Here is a 22,488-nt window from a genome sequence, read left to right as displayed (position 1 = left end):
ATGTGGTTATACCCACCTTTTCTAGATGCCTAATCTGTGTGGGGTTTCCTACTGCAAAGAGGAAGAACAAGGGTTGTAGTAACACCTATTTATTGTATTGCATTTATCATCAGAAGGCCCAAAGATGCTTTGCAGTAGAGAGAGATTTCCCTTGCTTTGGAACTGGGTGGACTGACAGGGAAAAGGATCTGGTTTACTTGCTTTGACCACCAGGAGAACTTCTGGGAGAAAGTGAGAACGGCCTGGGAATTGAGCTTTCCTGTGCCTCCGCAGCTGCGTGGCTGTGCAGAGATCCTGGTGGCCTTATTCTGTTCTGCGTGGAAACCAGGGAATGCATATGAATTTAGTGCCTGCACAAGTGTTAAGCAGACAAGGGTTGGAGAATGCATTTTGAGGAAAAGGAGATCATTCACTAGAGTCACATATTTTATTTGAGTTAGAATTTACTGGGACCTGTTTTCTCCAGGCTGTGTTCTGTCACAGCCTTGAATTGTAGCAATAATATTGTTTGATCCCATGGAAAAAACAGGATCTGTGAATCGCTGACAGCTCCATTCTGCAGCTCATTCTTCTGAATCCTCATCTAAATTTGGGCTTTAAAGAAATTGACACTTGTCTATTAAAACATTCTTTTCTTCTTCGATAACCATTCACTTAATGGTTATAAATTCACTTTCAAATATTGTTATAGCATGCTAAAGCCCAAAATAACTTCTTTGGGATTGTTTGTGGCTCTTTCCTTTACTCATGTACTAATTAACCACAGCCCTTTGGTTAACTAATAGCTCTTATGTGGGATTGCTTATTCACCCACCCAGGAGTTTCACAAGACTCTAATTCTCTCCAGAGTATTTCCTGGAAATTTCAAGAGCTTTTTTGAATAGTATGTTTTTTTTATTAAATCAAAACTGGATCCCTTCATTTCTTCCTCTTAGCTTTTTTTTTTTTTGGAGTGCTGAAAGGTGAGCTCAGTTCTTTCCTGGCCAGTTTCCGTGCTAGCAGTGCAGATATATTCAAAAGGAGCTTGGCCATCTGCTGTCACCTGTAGAAATCAGTTGTCTCTTGCAAAGCATGTACGCTAGGCAAGGACCACCACTGAAACTGGACCCACAAATCACCATTATTTCCCCCACCTCCTCACTGAAATAGTACAGTATCCCAGTATTCCAGGGCAGATTTTCAAACAAAACAAGCCAGGCCAAGAAGGACTTGGTTTCTTTGTATGTCTTTCTCTGGGACTGTGCCTCAGAAGTGTTATTTTGCTTTGTTTTGTTTCTCTTCTGACTCTTCTGACCAAATCTGAACCGCAAAGGCTCACTAGGGATGGAGAAAAGCAACAGGACAAGATGATCATTCATGCTCACACATGGCATTTCACAGCACTTCTGATTTCAGTCTTCCACAGGGTGGAAGACGTGATGTATTAAAAACGGATCTTCAGCTTCTCACAGTACCTCTCACAGTTTTATGACTTTTATGAAAAGTTCTTACTGCCTGTATGGAATTGCAGGATGTGGAGTGCAGCCTTTCCGGGATGTGAGCGAGGGCAGCCGTGGACTCTGGAGTTGGTGGAGTTAGGCTGCAACAAGTATGTTTTAGTAAAATTTTTCCACTCAGTTATGGTGGAGACATTGGTCTGTATTGATATATTGGTTATAAGTGGTCATTTATTGTTAAGTTTCATTTTTCAGTGAAGGTGTTTGTTGGGCACCTGTAACACAATGAATGGCTGGCTAGATCTCAATCTAATCATATCAACTTCAGTTTTGGAAGCCAGCTGGAAAAACAGAATTTCATCGGAAAGCCTGGACAAGTAAACCTGCCTGTAATTGTAAAAGCATGCAGATGTTTGTATTTAAAAGCCAGGAAGAGAAGCTTACTCAGGCTATTCCAAGGTGTAGTAGGGCCAGTCAGGGTGAGAGACTGTTGTCTGATGGTAAACCTCTGTGAGAGCTGGTGCCTCGAAGTTTTAACTCACCTACCAGGCTCTGTGCGCCTGCCAGGAAGTTGTGGACTGAGATGTGCTAGCAAAGGACAAATGCTTGGGGAGGGTTGGTAAGACTGTTATAAGCAGCTCGAGGACAGCTCTGAAGCTACAAGGAGGTGCTGTTGTTTTCTTCTGAAACATGTGGATGGATGGTAAAGGATGGTAAATGGGTCTGACAGGTTTTTGAGGTTACTTATCTTTGGCTCTCATTTTCTGTGTTCTAGAAGAGAAGTAACAGTGATAGAGTGCTAGGCGTTGCCTTTTTGATAATCTTTTTCTTGCAGAAGGGTATTATCTCAAGGTTGCGGCAAAGGCAGAGCAAAACCACAAACTGCTGCTCTAGCATGGTATTCAAACAACTATTTTCTTCATCTCCATTCTGTTTCATTCTTTTTTGTTTCAAGTTCTGTCTTTAGTTAGGACTGATGGAAGAGACCCATGCCAGGTTTACTTCTAATTTGTATATACTCTTTGTATGTATTTTGTATTTATGAAGCTAGGCTTCAGGACATACAAAGACTGAAGTGTTTAAGTAGTTCCCTCTAGAACAAAGGGTATTTATGCTTTTAAAAAATGTGCTAAATGGGAGTATTTGTGTTGTTCTTCTCTTTTCTAAACTGCATCAACAAAAGCCATACTGTTCAACTTCTGCTTTTTCTGCTCCAGGCAGGTGTGTCTTGCAGTATGGGAGTAAAATGTGTTGGTGCCAGCAGTAAAATGTAACCAACATCTCAACTACAGCACCTTCAGGACTCTGGGTGTTTGAAATTAGAGATGTAGCTCTGGAAGGATCCTCAGTGTCTCAACTTGTCGTTTTTACAGTGACTCCCACTGTCTGGCGTTCCCCTAAAAATCTTTGCTGAGAAAGGTGCCACAACCTCTTCTCTAGGCTTTACTGCCATAATAGAGAGAACATTATCTGTCTAATCCACAAGTCTGCTGCAAAATAAACTGGAGAACTTCCTCAAACAAATCTGGGTTATATTAGGGGAATATATTGGGCTGGATCTGGAAGTCTGGGAGGGATGAGGCTGCTGCAGCTCCATGCTCTGAGATCCAACCAGTAGTGTGGATGAAAATGTATTCCCAGCCAGCACATTCACACGGAGCACAAACACACACCATATACGGACGTGTGTGTGGCTGGCCCCACAGATCACAGGCGCTCGGGGCACTTGTATGAACGTAGCATCAGCAGCCTCCTCCTGCTGACTTCTCTGGTTGAGCAGGATGTGATCTACCAGTGGGTCCCTCTGGTGGCTGGGCTCGGGTGCTCAGTCGGTCCAGTAACAGCCCCTGCATACCAGTCTCCCCAGTTGCTGGCGATCTGAATGTAGGAATTCATCCTCTTCCTGTTCCTCTTAGCAGTAGCAGAATACAATCACCAGGCCACTGTATGTATGATGGTGTATAATATCTCTATCTACTGCTGGTGGTTGCATTCTGTGTTTTTAAGTGGTAGGAGTAAGTGACAACATGTGAGGACTCTAGCTGTGGAGAGATAGAGATTTAATGTAAGCAAGGATATGACTTCTACAGAAGGGGACATTGGAGAAACTAACAATTACCATTCAATAACTGTAGGAATCAAGTGTTTCAGCTATTGAATGTGCAAAGTTTTGCTAACCTTCTTGGCAGCGTATTCAAATTAAGTGCTGGTATGCAAGGTTTCTGCTTCTCGTGGTATGTGTAGCAGTAGAGTGGCAGTCATTTGAAGTAGTACGCTAAGAAAGATTGGATTGGAATTGTTCCAGGAAGGCTTCTCACATCAGTTTTATTGGTGATAGTGCTGCTGCAGGTGAAATTGATTGCAAAATGTTTTGATTTCTAATGTGAGTCACTCATGTCTCCTGTCATGGAGACAGGACAAGGGGAAACGGCTGGAAACTGCAGCATAGGAAGTTCCGCACAAACATGCGCAAGAACTTCTTTACAGTGAGGGTGACGGAGCACTGGAACAGGCTGCCCAGGGAGGTGGTGGAGTCTCCTTCTCTGGAGATGTTCAAGACCTGCCTGGACGCCTACCTGTGCGACCTGCTGTAGGGAACCTGCTTTGGCAGGGGGGTTGGACTCGATGATCTCTGGAGGTCCCTTCCAACCCCTACAATTCTGTGATTCTGTGATTCTGTGATTTGTACTTGTGGGAATGAGACTTTGAAAACTGCAGGAAATGTGTGAAGCTTTATTGAAACACTTGGTATGTGATAAGGGAAGGAACCTGTTACCTGTAGAGTGTATATATGGCATGAAAAATATTTCATGATTAGGGCAATAAATTAAGGTCTGTCTTTTTATCATGCCTGTGCATTAGTTTTGCACGGCCTTACTGATGTTGCACCAAATGGAGGTAAAGCTTACCTGTGTGAGCACTAGAAAGCTTTTTGAGATGTAAAGGCTGAAGTCCTGCTCTGATTGCACCAGGGAGGAATGCATTTGCTGTGTGACCAATCCTTTCGGACATGCTCCATTGCCAGTTCTGTTGCTGAATATTCCTTTTACTACTGAATTTCCTCAGAATGCATGGAGAATACATTTTGCTGCAGAGCTGTTTACAGCTATCCAGTGGAGGAAACAAGCAGCACAAGCACAAAAAGCTCAACAGAGAGCAGGAGGGTGATGGGGTTATGATATATCTGTGTGGCATAAATGAGCCTCTTCAGCTAGATGCTGTTCTCAGGTTAACTTTTGTGTCATGCTGGTCTCCTGGATGCTGGACCCTTGGGTGCTGGCTAATGTACTGTTGTATCACTACTTTTTATTTCCCCACCCCCAGTACTACAGGAGCCAAGGTTCAGCAGCCTTGTCAAAGCTTTAACTGAGATCACAGGTTTTAAGAAGAAGGCATGAAAGGCAGGCACAGCAGTTCATGGTTTGGGCTTCCTCTTTCATCAGCTTTGTAATTGAAAGATACCTGTAGTTGTTGTCCTAGCATAAAAGTTCGAAATAATGAGTAAATATTCATATAGTCATCTGGGCTCTTAGGTGAATATTCCTTATTCTGCTTTGGTAGGTGAAAACAAAACATCCAATTTACCTTTCTCGCTAAGCAGTTTCCCAATACACTGTGTGAGCAAAATGAGGGTAATAAAAAATGTCAGCAGGGGAGCAGACACCATGATTTTTCTCTTGGCTGCACACATAAGCAAAGCTCTGCAGTATGCATGTAGTAGCTGTCTCTGTCTGTGTGAATGCTGTCTTAACCTGGAAAACCTTGGGAGCCTGCTAACTGTGCCTTGCAGCTAGGTGCCATGGCAACAGGTTGCTTAGTAACAGCTTTTGTTCTTTGGTGGAAATCATCTTGACTCTCTCAGATTTCACTTTTTTGGAGGTCAGAAGTTGTTCCTCAGATGAAAGCAGGAGAGCTCTTCAAAGGAGATGCAGAAACACTGGTATTTGGTGAAATGTTTGTTATTCGTGGTGGTGGAAAGAAGACAGCTCCCTCATCTTTACTTAGTTGAAACTGGTGTTAGCATCTCACCAACAGATACAGCAGTTCTTGGAAACAGGGTGGCTGTAGGAGTTCAGGGGAATTTGTCTGCCATGCAACCATTAGTCCCACTAAGAGCAGTAGGCAAATAGTAACAGCTTAAAACTCCCACAACCTAGAAAATATCTGAAAATAAGGCCTTGATTTACTGTTCTCCAGAAGGACTACTAAGCCTCCATTGACTTGGTTCTGGTCTATACTGGCATCCTTTATGAATCAGAATTTAAAGAATGACAACCATAAGTTTCAGAAGAGTGGTTTCAGGATATTTATGGATGTACTTGACAAGATCTCATGGGAGGCTGCCTTGGAGGGCAGAGAGCACAAGTACTCTGGTGTAGAGCAAGCCAAATGTGGCAGAATGCTGTGACGTGAAATCAAACACTGTAACACACATAAGGTTGTAAAGCAGGTATGTTTATTACGGCACTGGGTGCAAGGGGGATATCTCCAAACTCGCACAGCTAAGAAAAGCAATAGGTACATATTTAAAGACATCATGTACACATATTCATTACATTCCAAGAAAATGGGTCAGAATTCCAAGAAATCATTAACATTGTCCCACCCTCTTGAGCATACGTCTTAAAAATGTGGTGGGGGACTCTGGCAGCCAGTGGATGAAGGCTAGTAGTTTACCTTGCTGTGAACGTCCAACCTTTTAGGGGAGGTAACCCGAAGCAGCCCATATTGGTGTTGTGTTGAGCTGAGTATCTGTTTCACTTCAACAACAGGGCATCTATTCTTACTTATAATTGTTTAGCAGTGAGTTTCCACGGACTCTGCATTCTCTTCTTGAGCTTATGTGTATGCAGGCATCTCGTCCTTCAGTTTGTATCCACTGAAGTTACGGGAAAAGGCTGTTCTCACAATATGGGAAAGCTGTTCTCACAATTCAGCTGGTGTGGATCAGCAGGAACCATCTGACTGACCTCAGGTACACAAAGAAAGTGCATGGAGGCAGATATCAGGCAGGACTTCCTAGGAGAGACACAGCACCAGAATTACAGTGATGAAGCTGGGAAGGCAAAGCTCAGCTGGCGCTTAAACTAGCAACAGGAAGGGCTTCTGTGGCATCAAGACTAAACGTGGGCCTGCTGTTCCATTGGGCCAGAGGCAAGTGGAAATTGAAAGTGTTCAGTGCCTTTTATGCCTTGACTTTCACCAGTCTGCTCTCAGGCCTCCCAGGTTTCTGAACCGACAAACAGTCTGTGGTAATACATCAGTGGAGGTTGGTGGCCCTGCATGTGGCAGGGGGTTGGAGATTCATGGTCCTTGAGGTCCCTTCCAACCCTGGCCATTCTGTGATCATTACCCACAGCAGAGATGGACGGTGATGAAGCTCTCTTTTGCTCACTGAACGTACAGCAGCCTCTGACATCTGATGTTACTGTGAGGCAAAAAAGGCAAGTGTTTGCCTTGTTTTCAAGGCAGGAAGAGTGAGTATGGTGGGAGCTGTAGGGTGGTTACCCTCACCATGGTCACTGGGAAGGCAATGGAGCAAATCCTCCTGGAAGACATGCAAGTATGTAAGGTACAAGAAGATGTTTGTCAACAGCTACTACTGGATTTACTGAAGGCAAATAGTGCCTGACCAACCCAGTCACCTTCCATGATGAGATGACTGGTGCTGTTGACAAGAAGAAAATGGTGAATAGTTTTTAAGTTTGACTCTAGCATGGCCTTTGATGTGATCTTCTGTAGTATTCTTATGACCAAATTGGTGAGGTGTGGACTGAGCACATGAGCTGTATGGTGTGTGGAAAACTGGCTCAAAATGTTCATGATCTGTGACATAAAGTCAGATGGCAATATCCATCAAATTTGCACTGTCAATTAGTGACATCCCTCAAGGGATATCATGGCAAATAGTATTTAATATCGTTACTAACCACCTGGATGATGGGATTGAGTGCACCTTCAGCCATTCTATGAGTAAAATCAAACTGGGGAGTGATTGGTAATCAGTAAAAAGAGCTGCTTGTTAGAGGGGTCTGGGCATGCTGAAGAAGCAGCACAGGAACATCATGAATTTCAGTAAAGGCAAGTATAGAGAGCTGTGCCTAGAATGGAATAACCCTGTGCACCAGTTCCTGGCTGGAACATCAGAAAGGATCTTGCAGAAGGTGGTGGACAAGTTGAACCTCAGTCCATATTGTCCTCTTCTTGCAAAGGTCAGCAGTGTTCTGGACTGCATTAGAAAGGACATGGCTACAGCTGCAGAGCTTTGTTCAGTTTTGTGTTCCATGGTGCAAAGAAATGTACTGAATACAAGAAGGAGTCCAAGGAAGAGCTTTAACAATGGCCATGGTAAAGATGGATATTACTGCTGCCTATGGGAGCAGTGATGGCTTTCTGATGGGAGGGTGTAGGGGAGCTGAAGCCATGTGTTTTTTGGAGATGAATAGTGAAATAGCAGAGGGCTACACAGGGCAGTGGAGGGAGGGACACCAGAAAAGAAGAAGCAGGGTTTGAAGGGAAGCTGTAGTTGGATGAAATTAACAAAAAAAAAAGAACCCAATCAAACAAAAAAAGCAGAGAGGCTGACTTGGATTGTTTTAAAGCTGTTTTTTTCCCGCAAATTTTAGAATTACTTTACAAAGCATTACTTGTCCTTGTGGTAGATGAGCATTTATTTGAGGTTTGTACTTGGCTTCAGCTTCAACACATCGATGGCAAATCAGAACACAGAGTTCATCATCAGTGGACTGGCCTGTGAAAGTACTGCCCTGCTCATCCTCCCTGTGATGTTGTTGTGGTAGGGAAATGCACTTGGGAGATATAAATCTTTAAGACATGCCTGCTTGTCTTTAAAGAGATCACAGAGCTTTCTTCATGCGTGGAAATGTCAAACGTCTAGACCAAGTTATCAGATGTTTGGTTGCATCTTGGCAGTGTAGGACATGCCAGCATTTACATCAGGGAAAACAAGATTAATGTTCTCTGCTTTCTGTCTAAGAATACTTTGGCTGTGCTGCTGTGCAGTTACTGGCCATATGGCAGCCCAGGACAGGTTGTATTGCATACTCTCAGAGAGTCAGCCGGCTTTATGTAGAACTGCTGGATTTGCAGAACCTTTTGGCTTCTTTCCAGAAAGGAAGTTATTATATAAATAGAAAAATGTCTCACTTTTAAAGTCTGCCATCCATTCATGGAAAGGAAGGACTCTGTGATGGAGCTGTGATATGCTAGCTATTAAATACAGGTCTTAAGACAAGTTCTGTGATATGATGAACCACTTGAACACATTTCAAAGGGATTTGAGTGAACTCAGTAGCCTATTGCGTCACATTTCTGTTAGCTACTTGCTGACATCTGAATAAGGTTTGGCTTTATGAAAGCAGAGTTAAGGAATAATCCATCCTCCCAATTCCCTCCCTCAGCCCAGAACTGCTTCTCTCTCTCTCTCTTAAATGAAAAAAATGTTGTGTTTTTCTTTTTTCCTCTAGTCAGATTAACAGAATGTTTGGGACTGTGGTGGTCGGCGTTGGAATTGCTGGCTTAGCACGGATTCGAGATTTGATGAATCCAATGCCTTCTAGCCCTTCAGAGCATCTGAAGCTCCTTGGATTTGTATCCAGGTTAGACATTTCTTCTTAATGTGTAATCTGTGTATTGTGATGTTTCTTTCTTGTGGTGTACATGCCTTTTAATATGGAGGACTATAATTTGGTGGGGACAGGGAGTGAATATCAGAAATTTTATATTTCTCTTAATGCTGTCTGCAAAGGGAAAATTAATGCAAACATGTCTGTCATCCTGAGTGTCAGCTAGGAAATGAGTACAGAAAGCTTTGCAGGAGAGAACAAATAGGCTAACCTGTTGAGATACCTTGCAGAAGGGACTCTCTTTAAAATAAAAAGTAAAAGACCTTCTCGCCACAGAATTTGCGTGATAAATGCAGTTCTGTCTGGGTTAAATCTTCTGTAGGTGCTGGATGTACAGACGTACAATATTTATACTAACGAGCTCAGGTCTGTCTGTATGAAACTTTCAGAAATGTTTACAAAACATGAGGTTTACAAATTTTAAAAGTGTATTGAAGATAAAGTTTTATGAAAATATTTGTTGTAAAGCTCTTCACACTGCAATTTCATCATTTATTTCTTATTTTTTTAAACCAGATACTGTAACTTTAAAGAAACTCCCATAATTTAGTACCTACAGTAAGGCTGCCTTTCAGAGAGCAATGTTATTTTTTTCTTGCCAGTCTGGAGCAACAGAAATTTAGTGGAAATGCTATACATGTACTTCCATCTTAGTATTCCTGCTGGACTCTCTGCTGCATAACAATAGAGCATGGAGGTTTTAAACAGTCACAGGGTACATGTGTGGGTCTCAGACTGTGAGTGTTTTTTTCCAGCTATATTTAAGTCATGTAGTCAGGTTGTTTGAGACTGAAAGGACCCAGTAGGTCATCCAATTTATCTCCCTGCCAAATGCAGTCCTGGTTCTCTGATGCCTTTGTTAGGGCTACAGCTACTCTGGAACCACACTAAAGATCGGATTTCCACTACTTCTATTGAGAAACAATTCTGTTGAAATGCACAGTTCACAGGCAGCTTGCTTGTATATATGTATTGCCTTTCTCTTTGCATTCCAAATACGCAGAAGCATTGCCTGTCTTTCTTTTCAAGACCTGACTATGGCCTATCCTCATCCTCAGTGTCATCTACCATAACTCAGCCAAGCTGTAAGATCTGTTTACTCATATGAGGGGCATTTGCTGTTGGTGCACGTTTTGTTTTGAGGTGGAGACATGCTCAGTGTGTTGACCAGGAGAGCCTTTGCCTTAGTACTGGCATGGTGCATGTGTTGCAGGTCACGTGCCATCACAGCCAACTGTTTGTTTTGTCCATTGCATTGCGTGTGGTCCTGCCAACTCAGGTGCTTTGGACCATGTGGCCAACACTGGGAGTAGTTCTCCAGCAGGAACACTGTTCTCCCTCGTATTAATTTTATAAATAAAACTGCTCCTTTGGTATGATGCTTCTAAAAATATGTTTCAACAGATGGATGGTGTCTACTGATATCCCCACCTGCGCACTGACCCATCTGTTTTGTTCTTTTTTCTGTTCCACTTCTTTCTGTAAGTGCTTTGCCCTTCCTGGATCACAAACTTCCTTTGCTCTGCCTTTATCTCAGTGGTTATCTCAGCAACAGTTTCTAAGTGCTGCTGCAGAACATGCAATTGGGAAGAAAGGACTGAAATAATTATGCTCTGGTTGTATTTATGCAAAATACACAGGAGAAGTTTTGGCAATATTAATGAAGCCAAGCAGATTAGCCTGGAAGATGCTCTAAGAAGCAAAGAGATTCATGCAGCCTTTATCAGCACAGAGAACAAAAGCCACGAAGAAACCATCAGGTATTTTGTATTGCTTTTTCTGTTGTTTTCCCTTGCCTCCACCTTCCATATTAATTTAGGAGCATAAAGAGTCAGTGTACAGCTGTTGCAGGAGAACATGTGGACACCTGAGGAGAGAAAGAAACCTGAAGTAATGACTGTGACTTCCCTGAAGTACCACATGAGCCATGTAATGGGTTCATAGAACCATAGAATAACCGGAGTTGAAAAGGACCTCAAAGATCATCTAGTTTCAACCCCCCTGCTGAGGGCAGTGTTGCCACCAGACCAGGCTGCCCAGAGCCACATCCACTGAATGCCTGCAGGGATGGGGCATCCACAGCCTCCTTGGGCAGTCTGTTCCAGTGCCTCGCCACCCTCTGGCTGAAAAACTTCCTCCTAATATGCCAAGCAGAGGGGGACAATCACCTCCCTCTCCCTGCTGGCTGCCCCTTTTTAATGCAGCCCAGAACACAGCTGGCCTTCCGGGCTGCAGGCGCACACTGCTGCCTCATGTCGATGAGGATCAGCTAGCACGGTGAGAAATGATTATGACAGTATACTTTTTAAAGACTGATCTTGTATCCCTTTCAGAATGTTTTTAGAAGCTGGGAAGCATGTCCTTGTTGAGTACCCCATGGCTTTGTCTGCTAAGGCAGCCCATGAGCTCTGGGAGATGGCTGAGCAAAAAGGTAATGGAGTTTCTTCTCAGTGCTGCAAACAGCACTACCTACTGAATAGCACTAAAGGCATCAAACCCAAAGGCAGGACCCTCCAGTCTACTATTAATTACAGAATGCAAGGCAGCGCACCTGTCTCAGAGATGTCAGCCTAGGATTTAAGATGTGTGCCAATGGGAAAATAAATAAACAGATGTCAAAGCTAAGGGTAAGGTGCTGTTAAAGAGAAGTTCCGTCACAGTGATAGTAGGACATTTAATAAATGTAGCCTTAGGGCTACACCTCCCTGTCTTTTCCCTGAAAATAAAGCTGGAAACAGCTCCTCTAGCTTCTAGTATTTGTGAGTTGCTGGTCACGCACAGCTGCTTATGCTTTTGCAGTCCAGCAAGACATCCCTGTTTGAAAGAAAGTTTGTCCCCAGGCAAGATGTTTTTAACTGCAGAAAGCCTGTGGCCCCATCCCTGCAGTACCATGGATGAGAAGGTGGCAGTTCAGCTGAGGCCAGTAAATGGACTCAAGAAAAAGAACAGTGCTGGCAGAATTAGAGTCCAAATAATTTGGATAGGCTGCACTGTTTATATTTCCACTTCTTAAAAACATCCCTTGTGACTTTTGTCCTAAAATACTGAAGGTATAGGATTTCTGCTTTGTGCTCTCCTTATTCTGACACCAACTTGCTGCCTTGTTGCTAGCAAAATGGGTTCCCGTTGAGCAAAATTTATACCTCTGCTCTTGAAGCAGCAGCAACTACTTTCAGCAGCTTAAATCAACTCTCTTGAAAACCTACAAAAAAAAAAAAAAGATACTTAATGAGAGCCAGATTTAATTTTTATTAGATGGCATTTTTTTCCAGAGTAGCCCAATTAATTACAGTGGAAGAGGTAGTTTTTATTATATTGTTACAAACTGGGTCTAAGTATTGCACTATGTTTTTTTGCTTTGTCTTCTTTCCTATTACTCTGGGAAGAAGAATGCAGAACGGGAAGCATGAGGGGAAGGAGGACAAGAATTCACCCATCTTTTACTTGAAGTCTGATTTTTCAGCTGTAGTTGGGTATTGGGTTTCATTGCAGAGTTTCTGTTGAGCACAGTGGATACTGTTACTGTAGTCACTGCATTTGTCATCTCCTGAAAATCACAAACCCAAGCAGATGCCTCAACATAGGGCCTGCGTTTTCTTTTCCTCCTAACAAAATTTTGCAAGCCATTTGTGAGAGCATTTTTAAGTGAGCTCCCACTGGTGGCTGGTGAAGCCTTTACTGTTCAGATGTGTTTCATACAGAAAGTTCTTATTTAATCTGGCCTGATTTGTTTGTTTATTTATTAATGACAGGTAAAGTCCTCCACGTGGAGCATATTGAACTTCTGACTGAAGAATACAAGCAGCTGAAAAAGGAGGTGGCTGGGAAAGATCTAGTGAAGGGAACGTTACATTTCACAGGTCAGTAGTTGTGTGGAAGTTCAGCCAGATTTGTTGGCTTGCACCACAGGAATCCAGCCCTTCCAGACCAGACCTTTTATATGACAGTCTGCCTATAAATTGACGTGACACACAAATATCACCTCTTGATATTTCCTTTAAATTACAGAAGGGTCTGGAAAACACTTGCCTTACTAGTTAATAGGTCACCTGTGACCTATTTTCTATTCTCTTTCTGCTACCACTTGTGAAGAAAGCAAGCCTGTACCTTTCAAGGGGTGGACCATTTCTTCACCTCTCGTGTGCTTTGGTGGTATCAACTAGCTCCCTCATCCTAGTATCAATATGAGCTCTGAGGACATGTCCACGTTTCCAGTGGAGACTTTAAGCATTCCACACTAGTGATGGAAGTGATGGGAGAGATTTTTGTGCATTTCTTTCTCTGTGTGAATCCACATATACCCTTCTTTCCTCAGCACATCCTTAAGGCTTATTGCACGTGTACTTCGTGCAGTGTTCTCTGTCACAGCACTCCAACAAATCCATTTCAAGGTCAGTCATATTTGTTGACTTGCTACTCAGTTCATCCACTGCTGGTCCTTCTACACCCTGCTCTCAGAGCCTGCAGTACTGTAATTCTTCAGCCTTTACTGTGCAGCACGCATTATTATTTTCCATTTCTCAAGTTTTTCTGTTGCTATTACACCAGGCAGTGTCCTCGATGAAACAAAAGCAGGGTTCCCAGCTTTCAGTGGAATTGCCCGACTGACTTGGCTGATTGACCTCTTTGGTGACCTCACTGTTACCTCCGCCACCAGAGAAGAGCAGAAGGATAAGAATTATTCTAGAATGACTGTCCATTTTCAGACTGCAAACAAGAAGTGAGTAATGGTTATAGCAGCCAGATGAGACAGCCTGTTTGGGTATCATCTGTAGGACGTCTACATCCTTTCTCTTGTGGAAATAGAATATGTTAATACTGGTTTTAGAGCGTTACAAGCAAAAGAGACCTGAGAGTATTTCCTGTAGCAATCATGGTAAAGAAGAGCCATAACCAAGCAATGTCTGTGGGAGGGCACAAGAATGTTTTAAAAGTTCTTTCCTGATGTCTCAATGTGGGAATGGGTTCATAATGCATTTATGCATTTCCTGTGCCTTAGATTGAAAAGCCTTTTTCTTGCATCCAGAAAAGGTTTTCAGAGGTAGGATTTTTTTTGTTTAACAGTACACATTGTAGATGTATGTTGAACAGTAACCCTTGTTTAAAGGTTGGAAATATATGTCTATTTGAAAACCCAGTGGAGTAGTCATAATATGTAGCTTGTAGCACTGTAATGCTGTAGTTATGTGCTACTAGCTGAAGGTTAAGAGAAAATGACACATTTTAAGCATTCTGATGCTACAGAGAGGTCTGCTCTTGATTAATGTCTATCTTGGAGTACTGACATTGATTTTTCCTGAATGGGTCATCAGTCTGTTTTCCGTATCTTGTTTTGTGTTTGTTTGTTCGTTTTCCTTTATGTTTCACCAATCTGTCAGACTGTGAGAGTGAGAATCCAGCAGCCAGGATTACTTATTATTTTGTCCAGCCGCTGCTGTATGATTTCCTTGCAGAAAACTCTTCCGATACTGCAATTTATAATACTGAATTAGATCTCTGTTTTATTACACGTTAACAATAACCTTGCTGTAAAGTAGCATTTTATTAGTGACCTTGCTAAAGAATATGTTTCTAAATATTTTATGAGCGTGCCATATTGAGAATTAAGTACCCATTCAGTGCATAGAATGTTGATGAATTTTGCTGGAAACTATTCATTTTGATTACTGTGGACTTCATGCAGATGGTCATCTCCTTTTCAAGCAAGCTGAAGTTGAAAAGCACCGAAGCATGCTAGAGCTGCAGTGTAAGAATTGTCTGACTTGTCTGATACAGAGAAGTTACCAGTCTCTGTATGTTTCCTAGTGGGTGGGGATGGCGATAGAACACTTTGTTCCTTTCTTTTCACTCACATTTTCCTGTTTTTCCATGAAGTCTGTTCTGCCTTTATAGGCAAATGAGAAGACTAGGGAGAACCAGGGAAAAGGTGACCACATAGGGAAATATCCTGACCTACCTTTGTTCATAATGAATTACCTTTTTTGTTGTTGCACGTATATAGAATAATGATCTGTAGAACTATATATCTGGGCAGAGAAGAATCAAGGCTCACTTGGACCATTGGTTTCACTGCAGATTTTGCTGAGCTCCTACAAAGCTTGTTTCAGTTTATGATGGGATAGGCATCTTGTCTGAGTGATCTTTCTGCCTCTCTAAATAAAAAAAAAAACACTGTAGTTAAGAGAGGACAGAACTCCATACACCATCCATGTTTACCCTCTTAGCAATTTGCAAGTAATGAGAGTGTCTGTAAAGCTCAGTGTAGAGTGAGATTTTGAACTAATTCCAGCAGGTGGAACTAGTGGATGGTTTAAGCATTTCCCTGGCTGGCCTGTCTCTAAGTAGTCCTTGTAAATACAACTGCCATGTGTTTATGAGGTACGGAACTGTTTCTGGATTATTTTTCTTGCAACACAGCTGACAGATACCTGCTTTTCTTAGCTCATGGCTAACCCTGCATGTGGGTCAGTCAGTAAGTATTTTGTCACCATGAGCATTTTCATGACCCTCGTGACAGTTGCTTTATGCTTCAGGATAACTTAACACTGGCTGGAAAGTTACATAGCGTGCCAGTGTGCCTGTCGGCCTCTGCACTGCATTTCCTGCTGACCTTCCCCCACTGACGTCAGTGAACGTACAACAGTAGGGAATTTGGCCCACTCTCCAAGTGAAGTTACGAACCTACAGCTCTATGAACTCACAGCTCTCACATGCTCAAGTTCTGTCTTGCTTAAGGGATGGGAAAGCTTTGCAGCTTTCCTGAAAGCTAGCACACCCTTCTTTGAAAGACATAAATGCACTAACCTTGAGAAATCAGGTTAATTCAGCCCCTTTCTGCCTTAGAAAAAGCAGCAGGTGCAGAGTACAGCAGCCTGTGTTCTGCTTGTTTGAGCAGGGATTTGTGCAAAGGCTATGGCGTGTCCCTGCTGCATAGTCTGCACTGGCTGCTAATCTGTCTCAGGTGGATTTTGGAGATGTGCATTAACATCCCAAGCTCAGTTATCTGAGAGATGACCTCTGCCTCTTTCGTGTTTCCAAGGCAGTTGAGCTGACAGCCTTTCTGTGCTAAAATGTTAAGCAATCCAGGAAAAGGCAGACCTCAGCTGACAGTACGGCTGGTTTGGGACTGCAGTTTCTGTCCTATTATACAGCCTGGATTCAATAAATGTCAGTGTTTTAGTGCAAGCTGGAAAGCTAATGATCTGTGCAACATCTGTTCTGATGTTAGCTAGAAATAAGGTCTAGTTCTCATTTGAGGTAAGGCAGCCCTCGTTGATTGCTTAGTAAATAAAGATTACTGGTGTTTTCAACACATGAAACAGGATTTTTAAAAGAAACAGAAGACATTTTCTGAACACGTGCTGCTTGAATAATTGTATTGATTGCAATTGTATGGCAGTAACTGCTTGAAATTGTATTGAGAATGAAGCTTATGAAGTCTAAAAAAATAACTTCAGCCTGAATATCCAAAAAAACCATGTAAAACATGCTTTCTGTATCAAGAGTTGCTTGAAATATTGAGTAGATCCAGCATGCTTTCAAGCATGAAACCAGGTTAATTCTTCTGCAGGTAGGTACGAAGGTTATTTTCTTCATTTTGGTTTTTCAGCTAGCACTGTTCAAGCAGCATGGTTACTTATCACTGAGGCAACAGAGAGTCAGAAAAGATTAAGTATCTTCTAATCTGAATAAAATGTAGCTGTGTAAGCTGTGATGGCCTAAAATCTGGAAAGACAAAATGACTCTGTAAAATCAGTGCGGGTTTTTTTTTGGGTTTTTTTTTTTTTCATAGTAGTGCTTCCTTTTGAAATCAGTGTAAAAGTGGTTTCTCAGTGTTCAGTTTAACTCTCCTTTTCTTTCTTAACTGTCCAACCAAATCAGTTATGGCTTTCTCTAGCTACCAAAAATACTGGGTTTGTTGTTTTCAAATAAAACTACTAATACTACTAAATAACTAATTACTTGCATTACCAGATAGAGCTTTGATGAAGATCTTAAATGAAAGTGGATAAATTACCTAATCAAAAACATCAGCACTATTAAAAATTAAGTTTCCAATATGAAATGCAAACCTGGTTCTTAAGCAACATAGTTGCTTAAACAGTATGCAGTGTTGCAGCATATGTGTCTTTGTAGCGATAAAAAAGGACAAATTTCAATGTAGAAATTGTTAATTAAAAAGTAATGTTTAGTTAGCAACCAAGTGGAACAGCTCTTTGGGAAAATAACTAAAAACCCAATCACAAAAGACAATAAATCTAGTAGTAGAACCAACATTTCCTGCTCACAGATGTAAATCAGCCATTTCTATCTTTTCCTTTTTTCTTTTTTTTTTTTTTTTTTTTTTTTAATTTTGCCTAACTTATGTGATTGTGCTTCTGGTTCAGTGGCTCCCTCAAGCCAGAGTGGAAGACAGCATAAGTTTGAATCTGGTCTTTGATGTGCATCTGCTCTAGATCACCCCAGGGATGCGACCCCATACTGATACTGCCTGTTTTGGATCATCCTATGTACTCCCCACTGTTAGGTGGGAGAGGTCTTTGCCTGTATCTGCCCAGTGGTTTCTTCACACCAGACTGCCTGAGATAAAGCAGCTTCACACAACAGTGGTCTCAACCCTCCATGGATATTTGCTGTCATAAGAAAAAATGCAGCAAAACCAGCCTGGCTGTGGTCAGCAGGAGATGTCTCAGGGAAGGAGAATGTGAACATAAAAACCACAGAGTGATGCACTCCTCAGGCACCCCGTGGCCTTAGGACATCCTGAAACACAAGACATTTGCATTTATTAGTCCTGTGGGGATCTTCCTTTACGCATTATTTGCAGATTGTGGTTTGGATCCTTTGGTTTTTTTTCTTTCGCTACAGTAGTTTAAATTTGTGTGTCATGATTACATATTCTACTGACAGTTTATTCTGCTGGAGGAATGACTGAACACTGAGGCCTTGATTAAATCACTCACAAAGTTTAGGTGTTTAACTTTTCATCCAAATCCACAATTGAATGAATGGATTAAACTTGATTCCTCTCAAGGTAGCTGAACACGTCTGGCTTCATTGTGCGTAGAGAAGAAGCTGGAGAGAGTTTAGGCAGTGTGCTGAAAGCAGTGCTTGCAGCAGTGGCAGAGTTTAGGCTATAACGTGGTGTTCAGCTCTGTAACCAGCAACAAGGCTTGTTGATCAGAACATCCTGAATGAACGTGCAGTGACTGAAATTGTAAAAAGGTGCCTTTATTAGAGCATTTTCTGTAAGTACTGCACAACATGTTTTAAGTAGGACTGTTGATTCAATTTCTTCATAAATACTCTTTTGTTCCACTGTTTCTCCATATTAGGCCTCTGACTTGGATTGAAGAAAGAGGACCAGGAATGAGACGTGAAAAGAAAATCAATTTCTGTTTCACCAGTGGTTGCCTGGAGAACTTCCCTCAAGCCCCAAGGTCTGCTGTGGGCCTTTTCATGCAGGATCAGAACCTCTTTGCCAAAAAACTGCTGGGACAGGTATCCAAGGAAGAGCTGGCTGCTGAGAAATGGCGAATTTTGCGGTGCCTTGACCTTGCTGGGATGATTCAACAGCAGTGTGAACAGCCTGAGAAAATCTGTTCTTGAGGTGGCTCTTCCAAGAGGAACATGGCAGATAGGAAAGCTGTAGGTCTAGAGCTAAGTGTTGCTGTCAGGCAATTGCTGTTTCTGTTATATTGCATTCTCTTTGACTGAATGTCACTCCTGGGTTCTCTATGGGGACTGGAGATCCTGGGCTATGCCCTATGCCTTCTGGTGTTTGCTAGAACAAAGCAACATGTTACCCCGCTCTGATGCATTGCTGTCCTTTCAGGCAGACAGGAACCCAGCAGCAACGAGGTTTCTCATGTTTGCTTCCAAGCAGTTCAGTTGGTAATGTCCCTGAAGCCAGATCACGGAGGATTGCAAATAGGTAACATGATTTTCCTTCTTGAGTATTCTTTCTCTTCTATTTAGATGTATCTGAAAATGAGACATACAGGATTATCTAGAACAGAGCTCTAAAAAGAGTTTTTGACCTCTCTCTGCTTGACCTGCAAAAGTTGTGCCTCCTCAGTCCCAACCTTTTTCTTCTGGGTACTCTGAATTGGTTTGTGTGTTTGCTCTAGTTAGAAGCTATGCCTCTTTTGTTTTGCATTTCACACTGGAAATCATTTACCTTCAAACAGAACCTATAATGGTACCAAACCAGAATAGAAATATCTTGTTTCTGACAGATGCAAGTTGAGTCCATTCTATTTCTCTGATGCCCTGTGCCAACACAGAAATGTTTTTCCAGAGGAGATAAAAACAATACGTTAAACTGATACATCACCTGCTTACTTTCCTTTTTTTTTTTTTTTCCCATTGGAAGCATTGTGTTACTGTCTTTCATTGGTGTTCTGTATTCTGATTCAGCATGTGAATGATTCTCACCTAAAAATAATATATGTCCTGATATTAAAAAAAAACTAACTGGTGTTCTCCTGGAAACAGTAAAAGTCGTTAGAAATAGTGATAAAATTAGAGTAGGACTGTAGGAAATAGAGCAATTTGCAAATATAGCCATGCAATTACCAAGTATCACAGCTGTGGGGATGGATGTGTGGCATTTTACAGTAGTCCCAGGGTCACATATGAAGACATTATCACTTCCCTAAAGAATCACTTTATTGGAGAAGAAGCCTGAATAGTGCACAAAACTATTAACAATTTCTCTGCCTTTATTTTCTAATTACAGCATTTGCCTGTGCTGTGTTAATATAGCAGCAAACTTCAGCCTACACAGTTCTCTCAAATGCAGACCCATCATCTCCTTAATACGTTACCATGTTGGCAATTTTGAGTAAGGACTTTATATGTTATAGATGTGTATATAACCACAACTACACAGTACTGATGGAAAAGGATTTTCCATTAACTCAATCATATTTATTCTCAAATTAGATACAGTTCAGTTAGAGTTTGAATCAGAGAAGGAAGGAAAGGCTGTATTTTGTTTCCCAAATAATTCAGGAGCAACTAGGGCTTGATATGTGAATGAGTTCACAAAATACGTTTGAATCTATTACATCTATTAAAGTCAGTGAAAAGTATTTCAAGTGTTTGAAATCCGTGTGTGTCACTAGCAGATCTGTGCAGGCAGATCACGTGCTTGTCCACCCAAACAGATCCCTTACTGAGAATTCTCAGGGACTTATTTATGAATGTAATGGACTTTGCTTGGGTGGACCTGATGCTAAGTGAGTGGGAAGGATTTTATCCCAATGGATTCATGGCAAAACACAAGAAGTCCATCCTGGATCAAAATGAAATTAAAATCTGCTGTGTATGTGTATCTGCTATGTATGACAGCACGCACAGTTTCCTGTTTGCTGTCAGACTCCTCATCTGTGAGCCTGGGGTGAATACCACTTGCTAACTGACAGCAGGCAGTCAGGGAGGGACAGCAAAGGGAAGGGAGATTTCACGCTCCCCAGAAGCATCTAAATTAACCAGTAAGTCTCCCTGGGGCTGCTCTGTAGTTCCTCATGAGAGCTGTAGTTAGCAGTATTCCTCTAAGGAGTGAACAAAAGCTCGTGGGAGCACTGTAAAGCAGCACTGCAGCCATTCAGTGAATTGCCCTGGAGAAGCCTCTTTCTGTAGCCTGGGAAAATTAGCTGGTTATTTTGAGCTGGTGGAGGCAGATTCTGGGTGTCCTGCGCTGTCCTCCATCCCCACTGTTCCTCCCAGCAAATCTACTGCACTTGAAAGCCTGGAGCATTCAAACTGTGTTATCTTTGAAACTGTGAATTTGCTGATGCTGCCATGGTTTGTATACAAGAACTACTGGGTATCAAGCTTCAAACATATATCCTTAATCAGATGTCAAACTCACCAATAAAAAACTGGAGTTCTTAATCATTCCTTTTGGTTCTGTTGTCCTTCATTAGCAATTGTCTGTGCTGAAAATCTCTCTGTCCCAATGGGTTCTATTCCCCTTCTCGCTCCTTATGCCCTGTGAAGTCCTGCCAGCAACTGCGTGCTGTGATCCATTTCTAAAGCCCACAGCTGTCTCCTTCTCCTGTTTCAGAGTTTTGAATACGAGTGTCCTGGAGTCAGAGACCTTATCTCAACTTGTGATCCCTCCCACAAAATTCCTGCTCCTCTGATCCTAGTCTGCCCCCTGCCCACGAGTGCATGAAAATTTAAATCTCAGCTGGACACTTCCAGCTTTCCATTCAAAAACTGGTGATCTCGAGCACCCTTTTTGAACCTGATAAATATAATCTAAAACGTGTTGAAAGAGGTTTCCTTGTGGATTAATGAGTAGCTTAATCATAGCAGAAAAACTTTCAGAAGAGTTTCTCAGATAGTACTTGGCACAGTCTGAACTGTCAGTTATGGAAGTATGAAAAGCTAAGTATGAGGTATGGCACGGACAAATTAGCATACATTCTTTGTATCTGGCTTTTTGCTACTTCTGCTGGAACTGCTCCTGTGGCACAGCTGAAGAAGTCCACTGAAGTATGCTTTGTTAACTGCCTAGTGCTATGGAGTTGATGCGGAAAATGCTGTATTGTAACATGTTCCTATGTGAAAGAGGAAGCCTCCTCAAGGCTTGAGCTTTGTCTCATGCCATTGAGCCGCTAAATTCATTCAACTGAACAGCTCAGCTGAGTTGGTTTGTTCCAAACTCATTTTCAGAGAGTTAGAGGTAAGGGAAATGGAAAATTTCCATGGAGCAAAGAAACAATGATATGAGGTCATGCAAAGCTGTGGAGGAAGTTCTCACTCAAGATGTTCAGTCCCTTCAGGCTGGCAGCATGGCCTGACAGTGTACTGGTGAGTGGCCAACAGAGGCAGCCTAGTGGGACCGCTAGCTCCGTGTTTCCAGCAGGCCAGAGATCTGTGCACTGTGTTATGCAGTGTGTTCTGGACAATGTGAATAAGATTTGACACCAGAAAACTAAGCGTATCCAGGAAAATGATTCAAGATTTTTGACAAAGAAAGCAAGTTCTTTGGGAAGCCTTAAGGGCTGGAAGCTGTTACCTGTATAGACTGGGTTAGATGAAATTGCAGGTGTCTGTTGACAAACTTCTGCTTTTATTCACAGAAGTTATGCAGCACAGGTATGATCAGAGCAAAATTCAGCCCTAACCTAGAAGACAAGAGGTGTCTGTGCACTACACTGTGATTTTGTACAAAATACCTGAGCGAGCTCTGAATGGCCTCCTCAGGTACTGCACGGGGCTGGCTTCTTCAGCAATTGCATCTGAGCAAATGTGTTCTGTTTCTCAGTGCTGTTTGCCCATGTGGTCATACAGGTCACATTGAAGGACCTGATCAGCTCCTGGTTTTCCACTAAAACTGCCATCATCAATAATATTTTCTTCCTGTTCACACTTATCTGTGGGGCACCAGT

The 22,488-nt window shown here is 42.2% G+C and overlaps 1 protein-coding gene across 2 annotated transcripts in view; it reads left to right on the top strand.

Annotated features, from left to right (window-relative positions):
* The window catches only part of BLVRA (biliverdin reductase A), a 28,792-nt gene extending 7,806 nt beyond the window's left edge, over positions 1–20,986 (top strand). The window contains exons 1-7 of one of the 2 annotated variants that reach the window (XM_042889310.1): positions 8,648–8,798; positions 8,924–9,055; positions 10,723–10,842; positions 11,416–11,513; positions 12,835–12,942; positions 13,631–13,802; positions 18,418–20,986. In XM_042889310.1, the coding sequence (XP_042745244.1) occupies positions 8,937–9,055; positions 10,723–10,842; positions 11,416–11,513; positions 12,835–12,942; positions 13,631–13,802; positions 18,418–18,691 (891 nt within the window). In that variant the 5' untranslated portion in view covers positions 8,648–8,798; positions 8,924–8,936 and the 3' untranslated portion in view covers positions 18,692–20,986. Of the gene's footprint in view, positions 1–8,647; positions 8,799–8,923; positions 9,056–10,722; positions 10,843–11,415; positions 11,514–12,834; positions 12,943–13,630; positions 13,803–18,417 lie in introns of those variants that run through there. The other variant, XM_042889311.1, reaches the window with a different exon arrangement.
* Positions 20,987–22,488: the final 1,502 nt, after the last annotated feature.

Source organism: Lagopus leucura, unplaced genomic scaffold (genome assembly GCF_019238085.1).
Source record: "Lagopus leucura isolate 7727_CA_CO unplaced genomic scaffold, USGS_WTPT01 Super-Scaffold_100157, whole genome shotgun sequence".
Taxonomy (NCBI): Eukaryota; Metazoa; Chordata; class Aves; order Galliformes; family Phasianidae; genus Lagopus; species Lagopus leucura.
Note: the sequence above shows the minus strand (reverse complement) of the source record. Positions and strands in the feature narration are given on the sequence as shown.